The 18915-nt window shown below is 33.2% G+C and overlaps 1 protein-coding gene across 1 annotated transcript in view; it reads left to right on the top strand.

Annotated features, from left to right (window-relative positions):
- Positions 1 to 18915, top strand: part of dnr1 (E3 ubiquitin-protein ligase defense repressor 1) — a 70824-nt gene that overhangs the window by 32240 nt on the left and 19669 nt on the right. The window contains exon 2 of the mRNA XM_088233629.1: positions 17792 to 18139. Within this exon, the coding sequence (XP_088089755.1) occupies positions 17792 to 18139 (348 nt within the window). The remainder of the gene's footprint in view (positions 1 to 17791; positions 18140 to 18915) is intronic.

Here is an 18915-nt window from a genome sequence, read left to right as displayed (position 1 = left end):
CCATTTAAATAATTTTTCAGCTGAGATAATTGTCTGTTTCGGATATACAAGAAACCAATAACAAATCTATTTTTATACATTGCTAAGTTAAAAAAAATATATATTTTAAGACAGTATGATGCCCATTTATTACATATATATAACTTAATTTTTATTAAAATATTCATAACTCAATTTCGACAAAAATCAAGATACGCCTTTTTTGAAAGATGGACGGTAAATGAGCATATCTCGAAAAGAATCACCTTTATTAAGATGCAATATTTTTTTATCTGTACAAATATAACATAAGATACATAATTCTAACGAGCAAATAATACAATACTTCTGAGTTACGGCTCCGCTTTTTATAATCTTAATCCGGCTCGAAGGACCATTAAAGCTATTTATTTAAGATCTTTGATACGATGTTTTTCAATTTTGGCCGGCATATTCCTGGCCGATTACCTTTCTTTCCCATACTTTCCTTGATCCATTCTTATGACACCTACCTTACATCGATATAGAAGAAATACAAAATGTTGTTTTGTTTTGTTCCAAATCCAAATGTTTTACTTTTGTATTTCTTCTATCTTGATGTAAGGTAGGTACCAGAAGGATGGGTCAAGGGAAAGATGGGAAAGAAAGGTAATCGGCCAGGAATAATATCGATAAATACTTTTATATACTAAACATACTGGGGTCCTCATTTTCTCTTAATGCTTTAATCGACCAAGTAAATATCAAATCTAAAATTAAATGGTTGGATTCGCAGTGTTTTACTGTCTTAGTTCACTATAAACGGCATACCTGTCTACTGTGCCAGGCCGTACATGAATTATGTGTTTGCAGTTTGCACGACTTAATATTTGTAGATTTACGACTTAAGTCACGTAGATATTAAACTTATCTGGCTCATTTATGTGGCGGTAATTATCGGGTATTAGTAACGAATCAGTTATTTGCATGCAAATTATTTGTTGTAAAAAACGGTTTTATAACTGCAAAGAACATGAAAAGCAGATGATATGATAGAGAGCTTGAGATTCTCATGTAAATGTAAAACATGTACACACTTTATTGAATGATGGATAAAGTTCAGTAGTTTTTTTTTAATTTTTATTATTTGTTAATAGACTTTAAACTAAGCCAAAATTTAAAAAGAAACTTACTATCAGCAGTTTTGTATATAACTCAACGTGTGACGTCTCAAGTTCTCTTCCCCTCCTCGGTGAGTTCTGCTGATCGGTCAGTTGACTTACCATAAACGTGAAATCTATCACGACTGTCTTATCATTGGTCGATTCGGAAAACTAGTGACGCCGCCGCCGTTCAAAGTAGTTAGTTTTTATTGAAATCATTTTCATGATTTTTTTCATACATTTTCAAGATGCTTCACCGTACAATTTAATGTTCTAATTTTTACCGCGCGTAAAAATATTTTTTTTGTATCCAATTTCCCGTAGGGCTGAACTTCCTCGTTGTTTTAAAATAAATGTCCTCATTCGCCTTCCCGCCCCCAGTATTGCATAGGGCACTGTATTGGTAGACTAATTGCAGTGTATTTCATAAAATAAATAAAAACAAGTTTGTTTTTACCAATTTTTTTTTTCTACCGACCGGTTTCAAAGCTACACAAGCTTTTTTATCAAGGACTTAGTAATTATACGTTGATAAAATAAAAAATAAGTATCTAAAAACAAAGTTAGTGCTTCAAATACAAATTTTATGCAGTGTATTTCGATCGACCATCTGTTACACAAATTTGAGGTCAGAAAGTGAGTGAGACAGTGAGAAAAAAAAAAAAATATTTAACTTTTTAAATCAATATTTTACGTGTGTCTTGCTAGGAATCGAACCTAGGACCTTAAGAATGGTAGGTGAATGTGCCGACCACTAAACAACGAGGCGGACTTATCTGTAATCTCTACTCGATTTCCTTATTCAGGAATTATACCTGAGAGCAGCCATCGAAAATTTCAATAACACGCTATTTAAAACTTTATGCCATACGTTATTAGAGTCGTTTTTTATATGCATTACTTACGTTGGATGCTCTTTTTTTAATTTATTTTTTTAAAGAGGCTTGACCTACTACTCGGTTAAAGTGTACAATCTACTTCCATTATCCATAAGGACAATTAGTAAGTTCTCACAATATAAAATTGCTATTAAGAAATGGATTGTGGAGGTGGGTTGTGCACGGATCGATGAGTGGTACAAGCCAAATGTGTAAAATGTATGCACTGTTTATGAATTTTATTAATTAGTCTAAATAAATTAGTTATGTTTTTTATGAATATTTTTGTTTATTATGTTAATTATAATTATTTTAATTGGTTTAATTACGTTTTTTTTTGTTTTTATTATTTTGTTAATTTTGTTAACTTTGTTAAATAGCTAATCTTAGGCATGTTTCACATTTTGTTAAATGTTTCCCTCGGCACGGGACACCCCAGTGAGGGAACATTATTCTGTATAAAAATCAGAATACAAACAATGTAAAAGTATAAATAAATACGGCAATATTATGAACTTTAATGCGCGTGCGCGGAAATTCGAACATTTGCAATAAGACTGGACTTCACTGGACTCAACGAATACTATCAACTATCAAGGCCAAGGTACCGTGATATAGGAAATATCCAAACGTATTTGGGTATGTATACTGAAAATATTGTTTGAAATTGTAAATTGCGTGCGCTCGAACATTTTTGCGATAATTTTAGCAATATTTTTAGATTTTTTTCATATTTATAATTTTTAATAATAAAATGCATATTCGTATTTTCAAATATTAAAGGCATGCGCCGCATCCACGGTAGGTATGTACGAACGGAACGCGCCTGTCAATTAACTTTTTTTTTTTACAATTTTTGTGATGTATCTAAGACCTATCGAAGTAAATATAATCTTAATCTTGATAAAGAAGTTGACTCCTAGTTTTGATAAGATCGGTAGTTTCTAAAATTTACAATGAACATTGTGGATGGATATTTGTTTCGTGCAAAACATTGATCGTTGGACCTTGTACCTGTCAATGCTTGAATACTATCATTCACATTGTTTACATTAAATTCTTTTTTTAATCTGATGTCTACATTTGTCTTATCATTTCATTATTTGTCATTAATGTGATCGTTACATTGATTTCTCTCAAAACACCAATCGTTGCCTTGAATCCGTTAGCCATAGTAATGAATTATTTTACCGAACCCTGAAAAAGTGAAATCACTCAACTCAACCGGATCAAATTCAATCAAAGTATTTTTGTTTGCAGGAGCCGAGAGCATTTACATATTAATAATACATAGACGCGCCCTATAGAGTAAAATATTTTTAAAAGTAGTGACACGAAAACGTACCCATAGTAACTAAGTACTGTTTATTTAAACCAGGGCTGCATTCAAAATTTGAAGGATACAGGCGCCGTGGCGCAGTTGGTTAGACGGCCAACTGTAAAACTGGCGTCGCAGGTTCGATTCCCGCCAGTTGCAAGAAAAAAAATCCAAATAAGATTTTTTCTCAATTGGTCTGGGTGTTGTTGTGTATTTTTCGTTACCACCTTCCATATCCCCTCTTTCCCACCTGCTGACAAGCCTCAAAATAGAGGCTTAGCGGGTTATTCCTTTTTTTTAATATTTAAAAAAAACTAATTTTTGGTACAAAAAAGATTGTATTTCAACATTAACAATCAACATTCGTTTTTAGTGGACCCCATTCATGTTTTTCCTTCAATTTCTTAAAATTTCGACCCATTTATTTATGTAAAAAATAGTATTAACTCACGTTTATTCTATTTTAAAAACGTATTCCTATTAGTGCATCCCTGTAACTAAGAAAAGCTTCGCAATTGCGCCGCCAGTCGTAGTTTAACGTTTACAAAAAAATATTTATAAATGAATATTCATTGTTCTGAGCTTTGTTAGGCCCGGTTGTTTGGTCGTTAGTAAAAGTAGAGTTTTACTATACTTTAATTTACCAACGATTTTGGTTTTACTATCGTTCTACTATCAGTGCGTTGTTTCACCCGCATTTTTACTACAGTAAAATGTAACCACTGGTTTTTCGAATCCAAAGCTCAAAAATGGAATATTGTACTTTTTTAATTTTTTACAAATGGTTACACTGTGGAATGTGACTTTGAAAACGTCAAAACACCGAAAAAATTCAACCACGTGACAACGTGGTATGGGTATTGAGTAAACGCAACAAAATAACATCGGTAAACAGAATCTTATAATTATTTTTTTTTAATACAATTTAATGAAATAAAATCCGAGTTACATTAACAATATTATAATATACAGAATCTTATAATTATTTTTTTTTAATACAATTTAATGAAATAAAATCCGAGTTACATTAACAATATTATAATATCTTATTTGAAAGCAAGAATGATAAGAAAAAATAAATGACAACTAAAATACTGTCAATCCAACAAGATAGCAAATTTTAGCTATGGAATATTATAATGTAGGAATATAATATAACATTTATATGTTCTTTGTTCATTCCATTATTTATAATTTATAAAAATATCCAAATAGTTTTTTAAAGCTAACCGAATTATTTTTAAAAAGAAGACAAGATTTGACTGACACAAAATTGTCCGTCCGAGGTTTGGTGGAATAATACATACTGCCAAATTGTTTTCAATGTGTTTTCTTGACAATAAGTACAAATTTTTATCATTGAAAGAACCCTCCGATTTATATTGATCATAATAAGCGTAATTCAATCCGTATTCGTAAATAAAATCAATTCTGAGAGACGTGAGCAAATAACGACAACCGGTAAACGTCAAAAAACTACGTCATCTTGATTATTCTACCATAGTAAAACGTTTTACTCGCCAACATTGGCGGGTTAAATTTTCAACTGATAGTTAAAGACTTTTACTATCCACCGTTAGTTACTATAGATGAAACAACCCGTTTTGTCCATTTTTTACTATTACTACAGATTTTTTACTATTACTAACGATCAAACAACCGGGCCTTAATCACTCATGAACCAATATTTGACAATAATTTAAATAATCATTTTTACAATTTTTATCCGAAAGGTTTTTACACGCTTCGCAGGCGTTTTGGTTTCCATTCTAAACGTCACGCCTCGCTGGCGGTCGAAGAACTACTAAATTGCGTTGTGCATGACTGAGCGTTTGGGCATGAGTTAAGTGTCATAATTTTTGAGGGCTAAGGGCATGTCTATGTATATTAATATGTCAATGGTCGAGAGTAAATAATAATAACTCGTAATGAAACCATTATAAAAAGAGGATGATTCATAGGTCCTGACTCCTGACACTTGGAAGAGGTCATCCCCGATATGACCGGTGACCGAAAATAACATAATTAAATTAATATGTCAACTTTTATTTACACCATTATGTCATGGAATGAACTCGCCGACAATGTTTTTATATTATTTTTTCTACGTAGTTTCCACAAATTATATCAGTGACACGATTTTAGCTCTCGTAGGCTATTGTTGAGTTTCTTTTGTTGAACTGTTTTTATCTGTAAATGCTTGGTATAATATTTTTGACCTCATTTTTTTTATTGTCAATAAATAATATATTATTATTACCGTTTTAATTGTTATTCTTAAGATTTTTTTATGTTGTATTTTTATTTATAAGATTGTTGCGCAGTACACATTTAATGAGGACGTTCAATGCTACGGGAAATTGGATAAAATAAATTATTTCTTTTACGCGGTAAAAAATATAGCATTTAATTGTACGGCGGAGATAAAGGTTTCAGCTCTTTTACTCCACCAAAGTCAACAGATAGAAGAGATGAGGGAATGTGGATGTTTACACATAGACAGAATGGTGAATGTTACACAGTGTGTAAAGCGGCCTCTTAAACCAGCCAATGTATTATTTTGTATTATTTAATTTAGTAGTCAATCTTATTTGGCATATTATTTATTACTTCTAGTTCTTACTACAGTGAAGAATGAGTTTCTAGAAACCATATCTCAATTATCATTTCAATTATCTTTTTATATATATATATTATTTTTCTATTGATTTCCATTATACTATTATTTTAAATAGGTGCGAAGGTTTTCACGGTCACTGTTATCAATATGTATTTTTTTTGGGTGATGCCGCGTGTGTTGGATTTGTTCCAACGTTTCAGCTACCATTGCAGGAGCCATCTTCTTGGTAAACTGAGTGTTTTGTAGAAAAAAGTACGTTCAGTTTACCCTGAAGATGGCTTCTGCAATAGTAGACGAAACGTCGGAACAAATCCAACACACACGGTAGAAACATGTTGATACTATCATTGTGTTTTTTTTCAATACTACTGTATTTTAATTTTATTTTGTTGATTTCAATGATACTGTTATTTTAAATTGGTAAAATTTGTAATTTACCTTTTAATATTTATTATTATTATTATGGATAACTTATATAGCGCCATTTTCGTAATACATTACCTCAAGGGCGCTCTACAAAGTGTTAATATAAAGACATAAATTAAATTTTAACTTTTTTTCATTTTTAATTTAAGAAAACCAATGTACTTTGTCACCACAAGCTAAGGATTCATTCAAATGACCAATGACAAAATTTATGTCTGATTATCTTTTTTTAATTATATTCTTTAGAGTTTCATTATTTATTACTTATACCTTGTTTTTTTGGATTGTTTTTACATTGCATCACATGTCATTATATTTGAATCTAATTAATGTTACTATGTATTTTTTATTGTTAATTATGGCTTGATACGGGCACAGCCTAAAAGCCTTATATACAGGTGTTCTTTAAACCCTGTCACATCCGAAACCACGATGATCAGTATGAGCAAGAAGACATATTGGCACATTGAAATATTTTTTTAGAACGAATAAAATTTTAAAAAAATAAAATATCAAAAAAAGCAAATGGTTGCTTACTTCTGCAGGGGAGAAACGAGCAGGGGGAGGGGGGAATCTGATACTGCGCCGCACTCCCCTCACTTCTCCCTTGCAGAAATAAGCAACCATTTGTTTTTTTTTTTTTTTTTTAAATCTTTATTCTAAATTATTTTTTTAATATGCTAATATGTCTTCTTACTCATACTGATCATTGTGGTTTCGGATGTGACAGAGTTTAAAGAACACCCTGTATAAACGAGAGTAATTTTGAATGAATAAATAAATTAATAAATGACTTCTTACCCATACTGAGCATTGTGGTTTCGGATGTGACAGGGTTTAAAGAACACCCTGCATAATCGAGTGTAATTTTTAATGAATAAATTAATTAATAAATGACAGGTCGTACGCCCTGTAAATGCTTAGACTTCCGTATTCCATTCTCAATTTTTTTTTGCTTCCCTGTTGCAACAAATTTAGACATTTAAAGTTGATGAATTTCTTGAGAAAAATTAGAAAGCAGGGGGCCTACGAAAATAGAATAAATCGGCAAGGTGTCTGCGAGACAAAAAAGTTTAGGGACCTCTGCTCTATGCGGAGGATACGTTACACACCAAAAAAAAGTTCGAGGTTCGAGTGCAGAAACGGGCCACTTCGTATGAAATGAATCACCGATATTGTCCGTTTCTTTCTTTTCTTTGTTTACTAAAGTTCACTGCGCATTATTTTTTTACTTGGTAAAATGACAGAATCGTTAAGAATAGTACAATACATAATAACTCGCCACTAAAATGCACCAAGTGATAAACTTTGAACGCGCCGATAACAAAAATACAATTATTGTTTGTACTTCGATACATCAAGTGCTGATTGATCGGTTTTATCGGATTTTTTTCATTGTAAATGGATTCTTATCGAAAAGGATATTGTATTGAGCAAGGTTCTTCGTGAAATATAGTAAATAAATGAATTCATACACTAATCAATTAGAAAATGCCGTAAGATAAAGGAGCTCGTTGCGCTACTTAACACCAATTGATTGAAACACACCTTCAAAGATAGTAATCTGGAATTGGACGGAATTTTGCATTTTTTAATACAATTTATTACATCCTTTCGGACCGGATCGAATGCAGATTAGAATCAACATTATTTGTTTTATCCGTGTCCGGTCGGAAGAATATAGTTTTATGGGTGATATAGAACCAGAACCATGGATTAGTGTTTTTATTTTGACCGAAGGCTGCGGTTTGGTAAAAATCCTGAAAATTAAAAATGAAATAAAAAATAATTTTTATTCGTACAAAGTAACACAAATAATTTTTTTTTTAAGGTGTTGGTACATATCGTGCCAGGAACCCTTGAGCAATGGATCGATATTTTTTGAATTTTTTATTTTATATTTGTAATAATAAAATAAATTGTTCAGTAGACTCAAATTAACGTAGTTATGCAGAAAGCAGCCAGCCATAGAAAAGTGAAACTGAGATAATAGCACTATTGTGAAAAGAGTGAATAATAAAATCCACACAACAGCTGGAATGTTTTTGACTTTAAAAAATAATAAAAAAGGAATATATTAGTTTTTTTTTAAATTACAAACAAGAATCTAATTATGTATTTGACCAGTTTTAATGATTTGCAAAGTATCATAAGATTTTTTTTAGTGCTGTGGGTGTTTTCTACAAATTGAGTAATGCCGTTTTTGTGATCGACACCAATTTCAGAGGGTGATTATTACAGTTTTTTGTATGAAAGTGGTCTGAATGTTTTTAGCGGAACATAGAATTGACCTTACTGCACCCGATAACATCAATATCTCATTTTTTCAAAATTGTGGACTAACTGCTTTCTGCATAACTACATTCAAATCAGTGTTTGATTTCTTCTTCTTCTATAGAATCCAATACAACAATTTATGCAACTCTAACAGTGTTGCACAGAAAGACAAGAGGCATCGTCCTGCAGTACATTAACATCGTCGCTACCATGGAGAAATGAACAACAAAGGAACGTGGCCTTTTAAGTAGTTTAGTTCAGCATCAGTCAGCTCAGCCAGTCCGAAGACTCAGCTCAACGCAGTCATTCAGTTTCAGCTGCGCTCGCGCTACACAACCGAGTGCTGTATCTTATTCGCCATGTAATAAATACGCATTAAACAGCAACCCGTGTCTTCTGTTAATATCTAACTAGGGTTGGAGCTCCAACCCAGCAACAAGCTAAATCCTGCAGATCTATCAAATCAGATTAAGTCCTGTAAATGTATACACTGCCATATTCCATCTAGTTTTTAATATTTTTTTTGTTTACTCATCATTTCTTCGATCCAATGTTGTGTTTTAACGGAACTACGAACTGAATGTTTCGTTAGCTTCGCCGAATATCTACGTGATATGAATACATATAAACTTATATTTAGGTACTTCTGTTAACACTTTGTGTCAAAGATTATTGTAGAATGCGTGCTACATTGTAAATTTAAGAGTAAGGCTTGATTTAAGGTTTGTGTAATTTTCTTAAAACAAAATACATGCATAAAATACATTTTTGGTCTAAGGAAATATTTCCTGGTCATATGACCACATTTCTGACTATCGTAGGCAACTGAAATGGCTCAAAATTAGACAGCGGAGAGATTATCACTCCCTCATACTTCTGTTCAATGTACTTCATAGTCCCAACGCTCCTATATACCTGCGTGAAAAAATTCAACGCTTATCAGTTCATGTTTTACCTCTTCGGTCGAATTCTCAAGTTATCATTATCTTTGTTTAAATCACGTCTCAAGAAACATCTCCTTTCTATTCCTTAATCTCTCCTCCTTTTCTTTTTCCTCTTTTTTCCCTTTTCCCATTGAGTAATAATTTCGATTTAAGGTAATTTATAAACAAATACGTTTATTTCTATTTTTATATATCTTTAGCTTTTTAATGTTTTTTTCTATTGAATATGTTCTGTAGCTTGAATTATAAAAATATTTATTTTATTTTATTGGTTGGTTGGAAGAAATTGCCATTTGGCAATAAGCCCGCCAATGTACAAATAAAATTATGTACAAAAAGTTAAATAAATGTGGAAGCTTTATAGCTACATTTGTGGGGCCTTACGACCAACGACCTGTTATTAATAGCTGGATGAAAATGTTTTTACACTAACATTCATATTTATTTCTTATCCGCCTCGTGGTTAAATAGTCGGTGCGTTTGCCTACCATGCAAGAGGTCTCGGGTTCGATTCCCGGCATGTTGACGTGGAATCTTGATTTTTAAAGGCGTTTTTGTACTAGAATATTTCATAGTTCCTTGGACAGTCACCTGAAGCGTCAGACTGATCATCTTACTTTCATGTAACAAAACTGTTCAAGATACGCTGTGGTTGGTGTACCAATGAAGATGATATTGATGATAGTACATATCTTTACATTTTTTAATCCTAAAGAGCTCTATTGTTAAGTTGAAAGTAAATTGAAGTACCTGTCTATTTATGGTAAGTATTATTTCAAATTATAAACTTCGCATTTCAATGGTGTCATCTAAAGAAAATTAATAAAATGCCTTATTTTATTATACTTTGATGAAAATATGACTTTTACTGCTTGTATATCATTTTTATCGTTTACGATAGCATTTTTTTATCGTTTACGATAGTGTTTTTTTATGTCACATTCACGGCATTAAATCGTTAAATTTAATGAAAAACAAATTTATTTATATTTACGTGATGGATTAGATTTTTGGAAATGAATATTGAACATCGTATCCAATTTCATAACAGAAACAGGACCCTTTAATAACAAAATAATTTTATAACAAAATAGCGCGTGTCTGTCACACAACGTAAAAAAAAACAAAACACACTCACGCATACAGTAGCCTAAAAAAACAAAAGACAATCATTTGAACTCTGAATGTGCGTGGTGCACAAAATAGAACATTGATTATTAAGCGAACTCGTCGAAAGAACCGCAGCATCTCATGCTTGTGTGTATCTTTTCCATAGAAATAGTAATGCCCTTTTGCGATAGTCGCGAAGCAAAGTCAAATGTTATATTCCATTGTTTTCTCGTAATTCTTTTCTCGCACGTGCGTGTGCGTCCCTGTCGCACACGCGTAATCTAATGAACGGATTGTTTTTTATTGTGGCAAGGACGGAGCTCACCTTTATTCGCCTTGGCGGGAAATCAAATGACAAGATGGCGGACCGTCGTCGTTAAATTTGATAGGATTCTCAAATAAACTATTAAAAATACGTTTATCTGCGCTATTAAAATACCATTGAAGAGACTTTGAGACTAATTTTAAAACGCTTTTATCGATTGGTGATGGTTCAATGGGGGTTTGAATTCTAATTCGGAAAGAAAAATAAAGTTGAAGTAGCAAGTTTTTCGGATTTATGAATTGCCGCAATTTGATGCCAAATGTGCTTAAAAGAAACCATTATCTTTCAACCTCTTAAATATTATATTGTTGAGAACATTCTAGACGTGCAAATCTTATAATATTGTTTTTTTTATATATTTATTTTTGTATAGATAATTTTTCTTCGTGTGAAATTTAATATATATATATATATATATATATGTTATAAATATATTTTAATTCTAAATTATATTTTTCATCAGTAAAGTTCTAAAAAGGTAAGGTCATGAGTTATCAAAAAAATGCATTGAAACATAGTGTCGTGTCTTTTTAAAGATATGAAATAATAGTTTTTTTTATTTAATTTTGCCTTATTAGGCACGATATTTCGTGGTATCACTAAAAACTTTTTTTTCAATTGTAAAGATATTACTTATTTATTTTTTTTGGTTTAATCTTCAAAGAATTAAGCATGACTATATTTAATAAAACAATATTTTAACTCGCATTTTTGTATTGATCTATGAAGACAATATTATGTAGGTTGCAATTTATCATTCACTTTATTTTTATCAATAATATTCCCAATAAATAAATTGCATAGGAAAAATGAAATAATGTATCAAACGTTCATTAGTCATTATAACATTAAGAAAGATACTATCTTCATCTTTTAAGAAATGATTACCTTGTCAGTTTCGCTATCTACAGGTATCTGAATGATTGTTTTAAATTCTTAAAATAAAATTAACCACCTTGGAAAAATATCTAAATACTAATAATTATATGCTTATACAATTTATTTACCTGCTATTGGTTTATGTTTGTATCTGTGGTTATAAGTGATTCAATATTCAACCCTGTTTTGTCTCACTTTGACCCGTTTGTGACTGGCGCTGACCTACTTGTGACTTAATCTTGACCTATTTTGTTCATACTTATTTTCAGCCTGTTTTTAAAAATAACGGTTTTTACGAAAACCTCAGCCGTACGGAATATTTATGCACAATTATAATTTTCATCTGGTGTAACGTATTTCATTTAATTTATTACTTGTACGAACATTTTATTTTAATGTCTTATTTACGCTTTTTTTGTTATCAATATCGACAATTTATTTTGTCGTTGTTGTCAGTTAGGTTAATGAAAGACAAAAATATCGGGATTATGACCTGCCGTAGTGATTGAATTTATCTTAAACTTCATGTCAACAACTGTCGCGGACCTACATTACACCCCCAGAAATACTCTATCGTAAGTCTAAATTTGTATTTTTTTCTATCCTAGGAGAAAACTCACATATCTCGATTTTTTTGAGCGAGATCTACCACAAACTTCTGTATTCTTTGAAATCAATCGAGTAAAATATCCAGAATAACTCTGCAGTAAATATGATGCCACAGTGTTATTTTTACACAATATTATTTTTGGTATGTGTATATATATTTACATATTTATTCACACACAATTCTGGGTTTTATCCCAAGGGGGAGTAGGTATATTATTATTTATATCACTACAGAGATGGGTAGAATTTTTGTTTCAAGATTAGATTAAATAAAGTAATTTGCTTTAATACTTAACCTCAATATCAAATACATAGATGGCGCTCCAAACGCGCTAGCGAAAGCTTTCCTTGTTTCATGACATATATACAAAAACCAAAATGTCACCGATATGGATATTCGCTAATAAGCGGAATGGGGAATGTTGTAGAACCTACATAAAAGTGGCCACTTGAACCCAACCTATGACAGGTCATAAGCCCTGTAAACGCTCGAATATCCATAATCTTGAAACAAAAATTCTACCCATCTCTGTAGTGATATAAATAATAGTGTTATTTTTATATTTTATCAGTCAAATGAGCAAATAACACAAACGTGCTGGGCATAATAATAAGTTACGTTACGTAATTAAGTTACGAGCATTATTTTAAAATTTGTTTTTTCTTTCCTGCATTAGACATTCTACAATGTTCTTCTGGAGTGATAGTCCAAACATTTTTACTGACCCAAAGATAAGATATATATGACCAAAAGTATGCTACGGACAATAGAAATTAGAACTCTTGCGTGCTATTGCTGGAAATACTACTCGGTCTGTGAGGTTTAAGATGTGGTGAGATGGGGGCGAACAGCGTCGATAATAATGGTGCCAACATGTGTAGATAATGAATTCCATAATAATCCTATGCATAGCTCTCCATTGGATACCAGATGGACAGCGTCCACCAGGAAGACCCTCAAAACGCCAGATAGATGGAGTTCAGCTTCGCAAGAGGATAATCCTGTAGCAGCAGACTCTTGAATCTACCGACGTTTGAATAAGAAGTTTATCCGATCACGTCGTCTTTTGGCTGTCCTCGTCTCGTGTTTAAGTCGCATTCTTTCGTTCCACAAAATAATCAAAGGTGATGTAATCACCATCTTCGCACGGCTGAAAGTGTTTTTCGCAATAGAAAGCAAAATATGACAGGTGAACAGATTATAGATACGTAACTAGAAAATATGAACCCTAATGGCCGACAGATTAACATACGGAAAAAATATAATATATGTACGTAACAACAGCAGCTCTGGTATGATTGCATGGTGAGATAGATCACTGCATGAAAAGCAGTATGTTTTACCATTATGTTACTCAAAATAATACGCCTGTTTCTTCAAAGGTCTTTTGCGATTTCTCTTACGGTTATAGAATGTACGGCAAATTACACTTAGAAAGGAAATGAATAATGACTGGGAATATTACAGTTTTTATTGTTGGTTGTGCTCTTATTAATTGCGACATTACAAATATTATATTTCCTTTCATTTCACAATAATTCATGAGCATCATCAAAATTCATTGGGTGTACGCTGTACCGCGAAATTGGCGATATTTTAAATAGGCAAAATGGCCGAAATGATCTAGATATATTATAAAAAATGTGTAGTTCTGCATTGTTTAACAAAATAGTAATTACAACATTCTTATCGACGATGAAAGCCGAGGGTTCAGACCAAAAATAACATCAAAAGAGTTTTGCCTTCTTGGCTCGGTTCAATTTTTCACCCAAAATTGATATTAATAAATCTTCCAACTATATATAATCATATCGAAAAGTACGCTGTTTTGCTTTTTTATTTAGTTTACGACTATTGCATCTGTTATATAAATATAATCTAATAATCAAATTATTAATACCTAGAAGGCTAAGATCGATTAAATGATTTGTAATATCGTTCGTTATCTTGCTTTAACAAGAGAGTTTTATGTGGTATACGGAATATGGAAGTAATCGTAAAAAAATGTTATCTTCTGTAAGCCAAGTGTTTTTCTCGATTTTATCAGCACCGTATTATTTGCCGTGGACTCACCTCAGTTTGCTGTTTGTAAAATAAATATCAGATGTACACCGACGGCCTTAATGTTCTCATCATCTCTACGCAAAATATTTATTCTGCAAATCAAATGGCTTCGACAAACCCAATAATCTTGCGAGACGAATCGACGCAACGTTTCTCACATTTTTGATCAGAAACGTAAATATCTCTTATTTGTAATTCTTCGCTATTACTAATGTAAACACCTCGCGTTGTTTTGGATAATATTTATTAGTACCTGCCTGCTTTTTAGTGGTATTCGGCTCTGTCCTTGAATTGGTAATCGTTGCATTAATTTTTTATTGTCTGCTGCGTATATAAATGTATTTATTCTTCTGTATCTGATTCGAAAATGGTTTTGGGTCAGTTGTTCGCCTAGATTCCTTCAGACCTTCGATAAAATTTGCATTTATTCACTTGACACTTTAAAAAAAAAATTGAGCTCACGATTTTAACACACCGATTTTTTCGGACAGTAAGACGCACTTTTTTACTCTAAAAATTCAACCAAAACTTGGGGTGCGTATTACGGTCCGATGCATCTTACCGTCCAAAACATTTTTTTTTCTAAAAATTGATAAACAATGTTTTGAGTTTGTCCAAATTTTTTTCGACAAGAACTGAATTCAACCCCCTAGGGAGCTGTTAATATTAACATATTACAACAGAGATAGAGAACATTTTAGACAGTTCTTGTCTACAAAAATTTAGACAAACTCGTAAAATTGTTGATAAATCCACTGGTCCAAGAAGTTTTATTATTTTATTTAATGCACAAAATACACAATTTTATCATAGACCACAATTATAATTTTTTATGCCCCGACCGAAAATTCCGTGTTAAATCGGGACTCTTCTATATATAAACCAAAAACATTTATAAACATATTAAACAATATACAAAATAATCAAAACAATAATAACTGCATTTCTTTAGCTTTTAAAAACCAACTTAACTTCCAAACACAGTTCTATATTATATCACTTTATATTGTATTTTTAAAAATTTATGTTGTTTATATACTCATCTTCTTTTTTTATACCAACTTTACTTCTTAACACTGTTCTATCTTTTGTTGCTTTATATTGTATTTTTAAAATTTAATGTTGTTTATATACTCATATTTTATATAACTTTCATGTATGTAAAAGCCTTATGGGCGTGAAAAATTTATAAAATAAAATAAATAAATAAATATACAAAATAATAATAGAAAAATATAAATAGTAAAAATTTATACATGTCGAAAAATGGAATGATTCTTTCTGAATGAACTATTCTAAGTTATATAATAATACATTGCAATATGTTATTAATAATTTATAGTCATTTTATAATTCAATTCGGTAATTATTGATAGTAAAAATAAATACTAAATAATAAAATAAAAAAATAATAGTAACACATCTACATATATGGAATAAAAACATGGAAGTATAAAAATATAGTAAAAATAAAAAGTATTTTCAGGCGTTGCCTAGTATGTGAGTGAAATAATTTAATCAGATTAATCTTACACCCGTCAATAAAGGTTTCAGCTCTTTAACTTCACAAACATCAACAGCTGGAAGAATTGAAGGAATATAGATGCTCAAATATAGGCAGAATGGCAAATGTTACAGTGTGTAAAGTAAACCAGCCCTGTAGATGCCTAGGCTCCTATATTCGCTTCTCAAAAATGTTCTCCATCTCTGTTGTAATATGTTAATAAAAATTGATAGATGAATTTTGGGGCGCGTCTTGTTGTCTGATCTGATGCGTCTTATCGTCCGCGAAATACGGTATGCAAAAACACCAAATCGTCCAATACTTGTATGAAACTTTGATGTGATAGTAAAGACAACACAGTTCATGGTGTATACAAATTTGAGGATAAAGATTTTTATATGGAAATTGTTGACCTTGCTCATATTATTATACAAGGTTTTTAAAAGTCGACGTTTTTTCTGGCTATTTGTATCTGAATAGTGTTGCGAAAAAGGGATGGAATTTCGGCTGTGGACCTTTTAGGGAACTTCTCCGCATTTGCGTTTTTAAGATAAGACCCTAGAAACACGATTCAAAGAAATGGATTTAACAGAAGGTCTGTTCAATTTTAGACCTCTTTTATTTTGATCAAAACATCGGCGATCAAAAAATTACCCGTTCAAGGTCCAAAATTAAAATCCTTCGTCGTGTTTTTCTTTTGTTTTTTTTTATTAAGTTGGGAAACGGTTGCGCACGTTTTTAGATATCTAGAAAGAAAACGTCATTTTTTAGTTTGTTCGTAAACATTAATATGCTAATATTGTTGTTTTTCGCTGATTGAATTTCAATTTAATAGAACAAAGCAGTTCAAAAGTTTAATAAATCAGTTTTTGCCGCCTGTAAAATGTTAATGCGCAACGTGACCCTTGGTTGGTCGTACCTATGTCGGCTGCGCGTCATCAAATAAATTATTAGTGAAGACTGTGATGTTTTCAATCCGCATTCCCAATTTCTAAGTTCTTGTACTCTGCATTATTTTTTTCTGTAGACTCGTTTGTTCGTTATCTTTTCTGATTTCAATCCCCTGAGATGGATTGGTTTGCAGCGAAGCTCTGCATCTCCTCTGCCACTCCGGTCTGTCCTGTGCGGACCTTTTTACCTCTTCATCTGACCGAGGTATTCTGGACGAGGGCACCCCCCCGCCGTCATTATACCGATCTATAATTTGAGGTGGGAAGATCTACGTTGAAAATCGAATGTAGGGATGTCATTTTTCAAATCTATATGTTTTTCAGTCGCTAAAATCGCACAAATGTAGTCTGAAGTTCGTAGTTGATGAATGACTCCTTCCGAAAGATCTCGGTAGTTTTTTTGTCATATTATCTTGGATGATTGCGCAGTCTCCAGTCTCTATCATCATATGATGTAAGCTGCGATCATTTATGAAGCGTGAAGTTAGAACAGAATCCACATTTAGACATTTTTAGTGTAAGGAATAAGCCGCAACCCCTAGACTAATTGAGAAAAAAAAAGATTTTTTTATTGCAACTGGCGGGAATTGAAGCCACGACGCCAGTTTCACAGGCCGTCTAACCAACTGCGCCACGGCATATTTTAACAAAGTATCAGTGATTGTACTAGAGTAGAAGGGATTTTCTATGATAATCTTCGACTGGAGTGCGCAGAAACTCATGTTTTTAGTCGAAAATTGCTGATTTTTCTCTTTTCTCTTCTAGGTGTGCGATTACCTAGGCATCGGGCCGGAGGCGGACTACTTCGGGCTGCGGCTGCCGGCGGCGGAGGCGCCGCAGGGCGCGGGCGCGGGCGGGGGCGCGGGCGCGGACGGCGCGCACGCGCACACGCCGGCCGCGGCGGGCGCGTGGGCCAACCTGCGCAACCCGCTGCCCGCCGCGGACCGCCGCCGGCTGGCGCTGCGCGTCAAGTTCTGGGTGCCGCCGCACCGCCTGCTGCTGGAGGGCACGCGCCACCTGTTCTACCTGCACGCGCGCCTCGACCTGCTCGAGGGCCGCATGGTCGTGGCGGACTGGAACGTCGCCTGCCGGCTGGTCGCGCTCATCGCTCAGGTACTGCTCGTTCTGTACTACATGGACATGCGTAATGCGCTGGAGCTATCTATACACTCTGACCTGGATACCCGTGCATACCTAGCTATCTGTACACTCTTACGGACTTAGATACTCGTGCATACAAAGCCATCTCTATACGGTCTGACATGGGTACTTGTGCTTACATAGCCATCTATTCATTCTGTTCTAACTTAGATAACCGTGCATGCAAAGCCATCTATAAGCTCTGACTTGGTTACCTATGCATACAAAGCTATCTCTGTACACTCTGACTTGGACACTCATGCGTACAATGCCATCTTCATACACTCTTACTTGTATTCTTGTGTATACCAAGCCATCTCTATTTTATACACTCCAACTTGAATAGCCGTGCATTCATAGCCAAATGTACACTCTGACTCTGACTAGGGTACCGTACATACATAGTCATCTGTATGTTCCGACTTGGATACCCATGCATACAAAGCCATCTCTGTACACTCTAGTTTAGATACTCATGCGTACAAAGCCATCTCTATACACTCTGGCTTGGATACTCATGCATACAAAGCCATCTCTGTACATTTTGGCTTGGATACTCATGCATACAAAGCCATCTCTGTACACTCTAGTTTAGATACTCATGCATACAAAGCCATCTCTGTACATTTTGGCTTGGATACTCATGCATACAAAGCCATCTCTGTACACTCTATTTTAGATACTCATGCGTACAAAGCCATCTCCATACACTCTGGCTTGGATACCCGTGCATACAAAGCCATCTCTGT

Source organism: Micrasema longulum, unplaced genomic scaffold (genome assembly GCF_059751315.1).
Source record: "Micrasema longulum isolate JH-2025_06_02 unplaced genomic scaffold, ASM5975131v1 h1tg001134l, whole genome shotgun sequence".
NCBI lineage: Eukaryota > Metazoa > Arthropoda > Insecta > Trichoptera > Brachycentridae > Micrasema > Micrasema longulum.
This window is presented reverse-complemented; position numbering and strand designations above follow the sequence as displayed.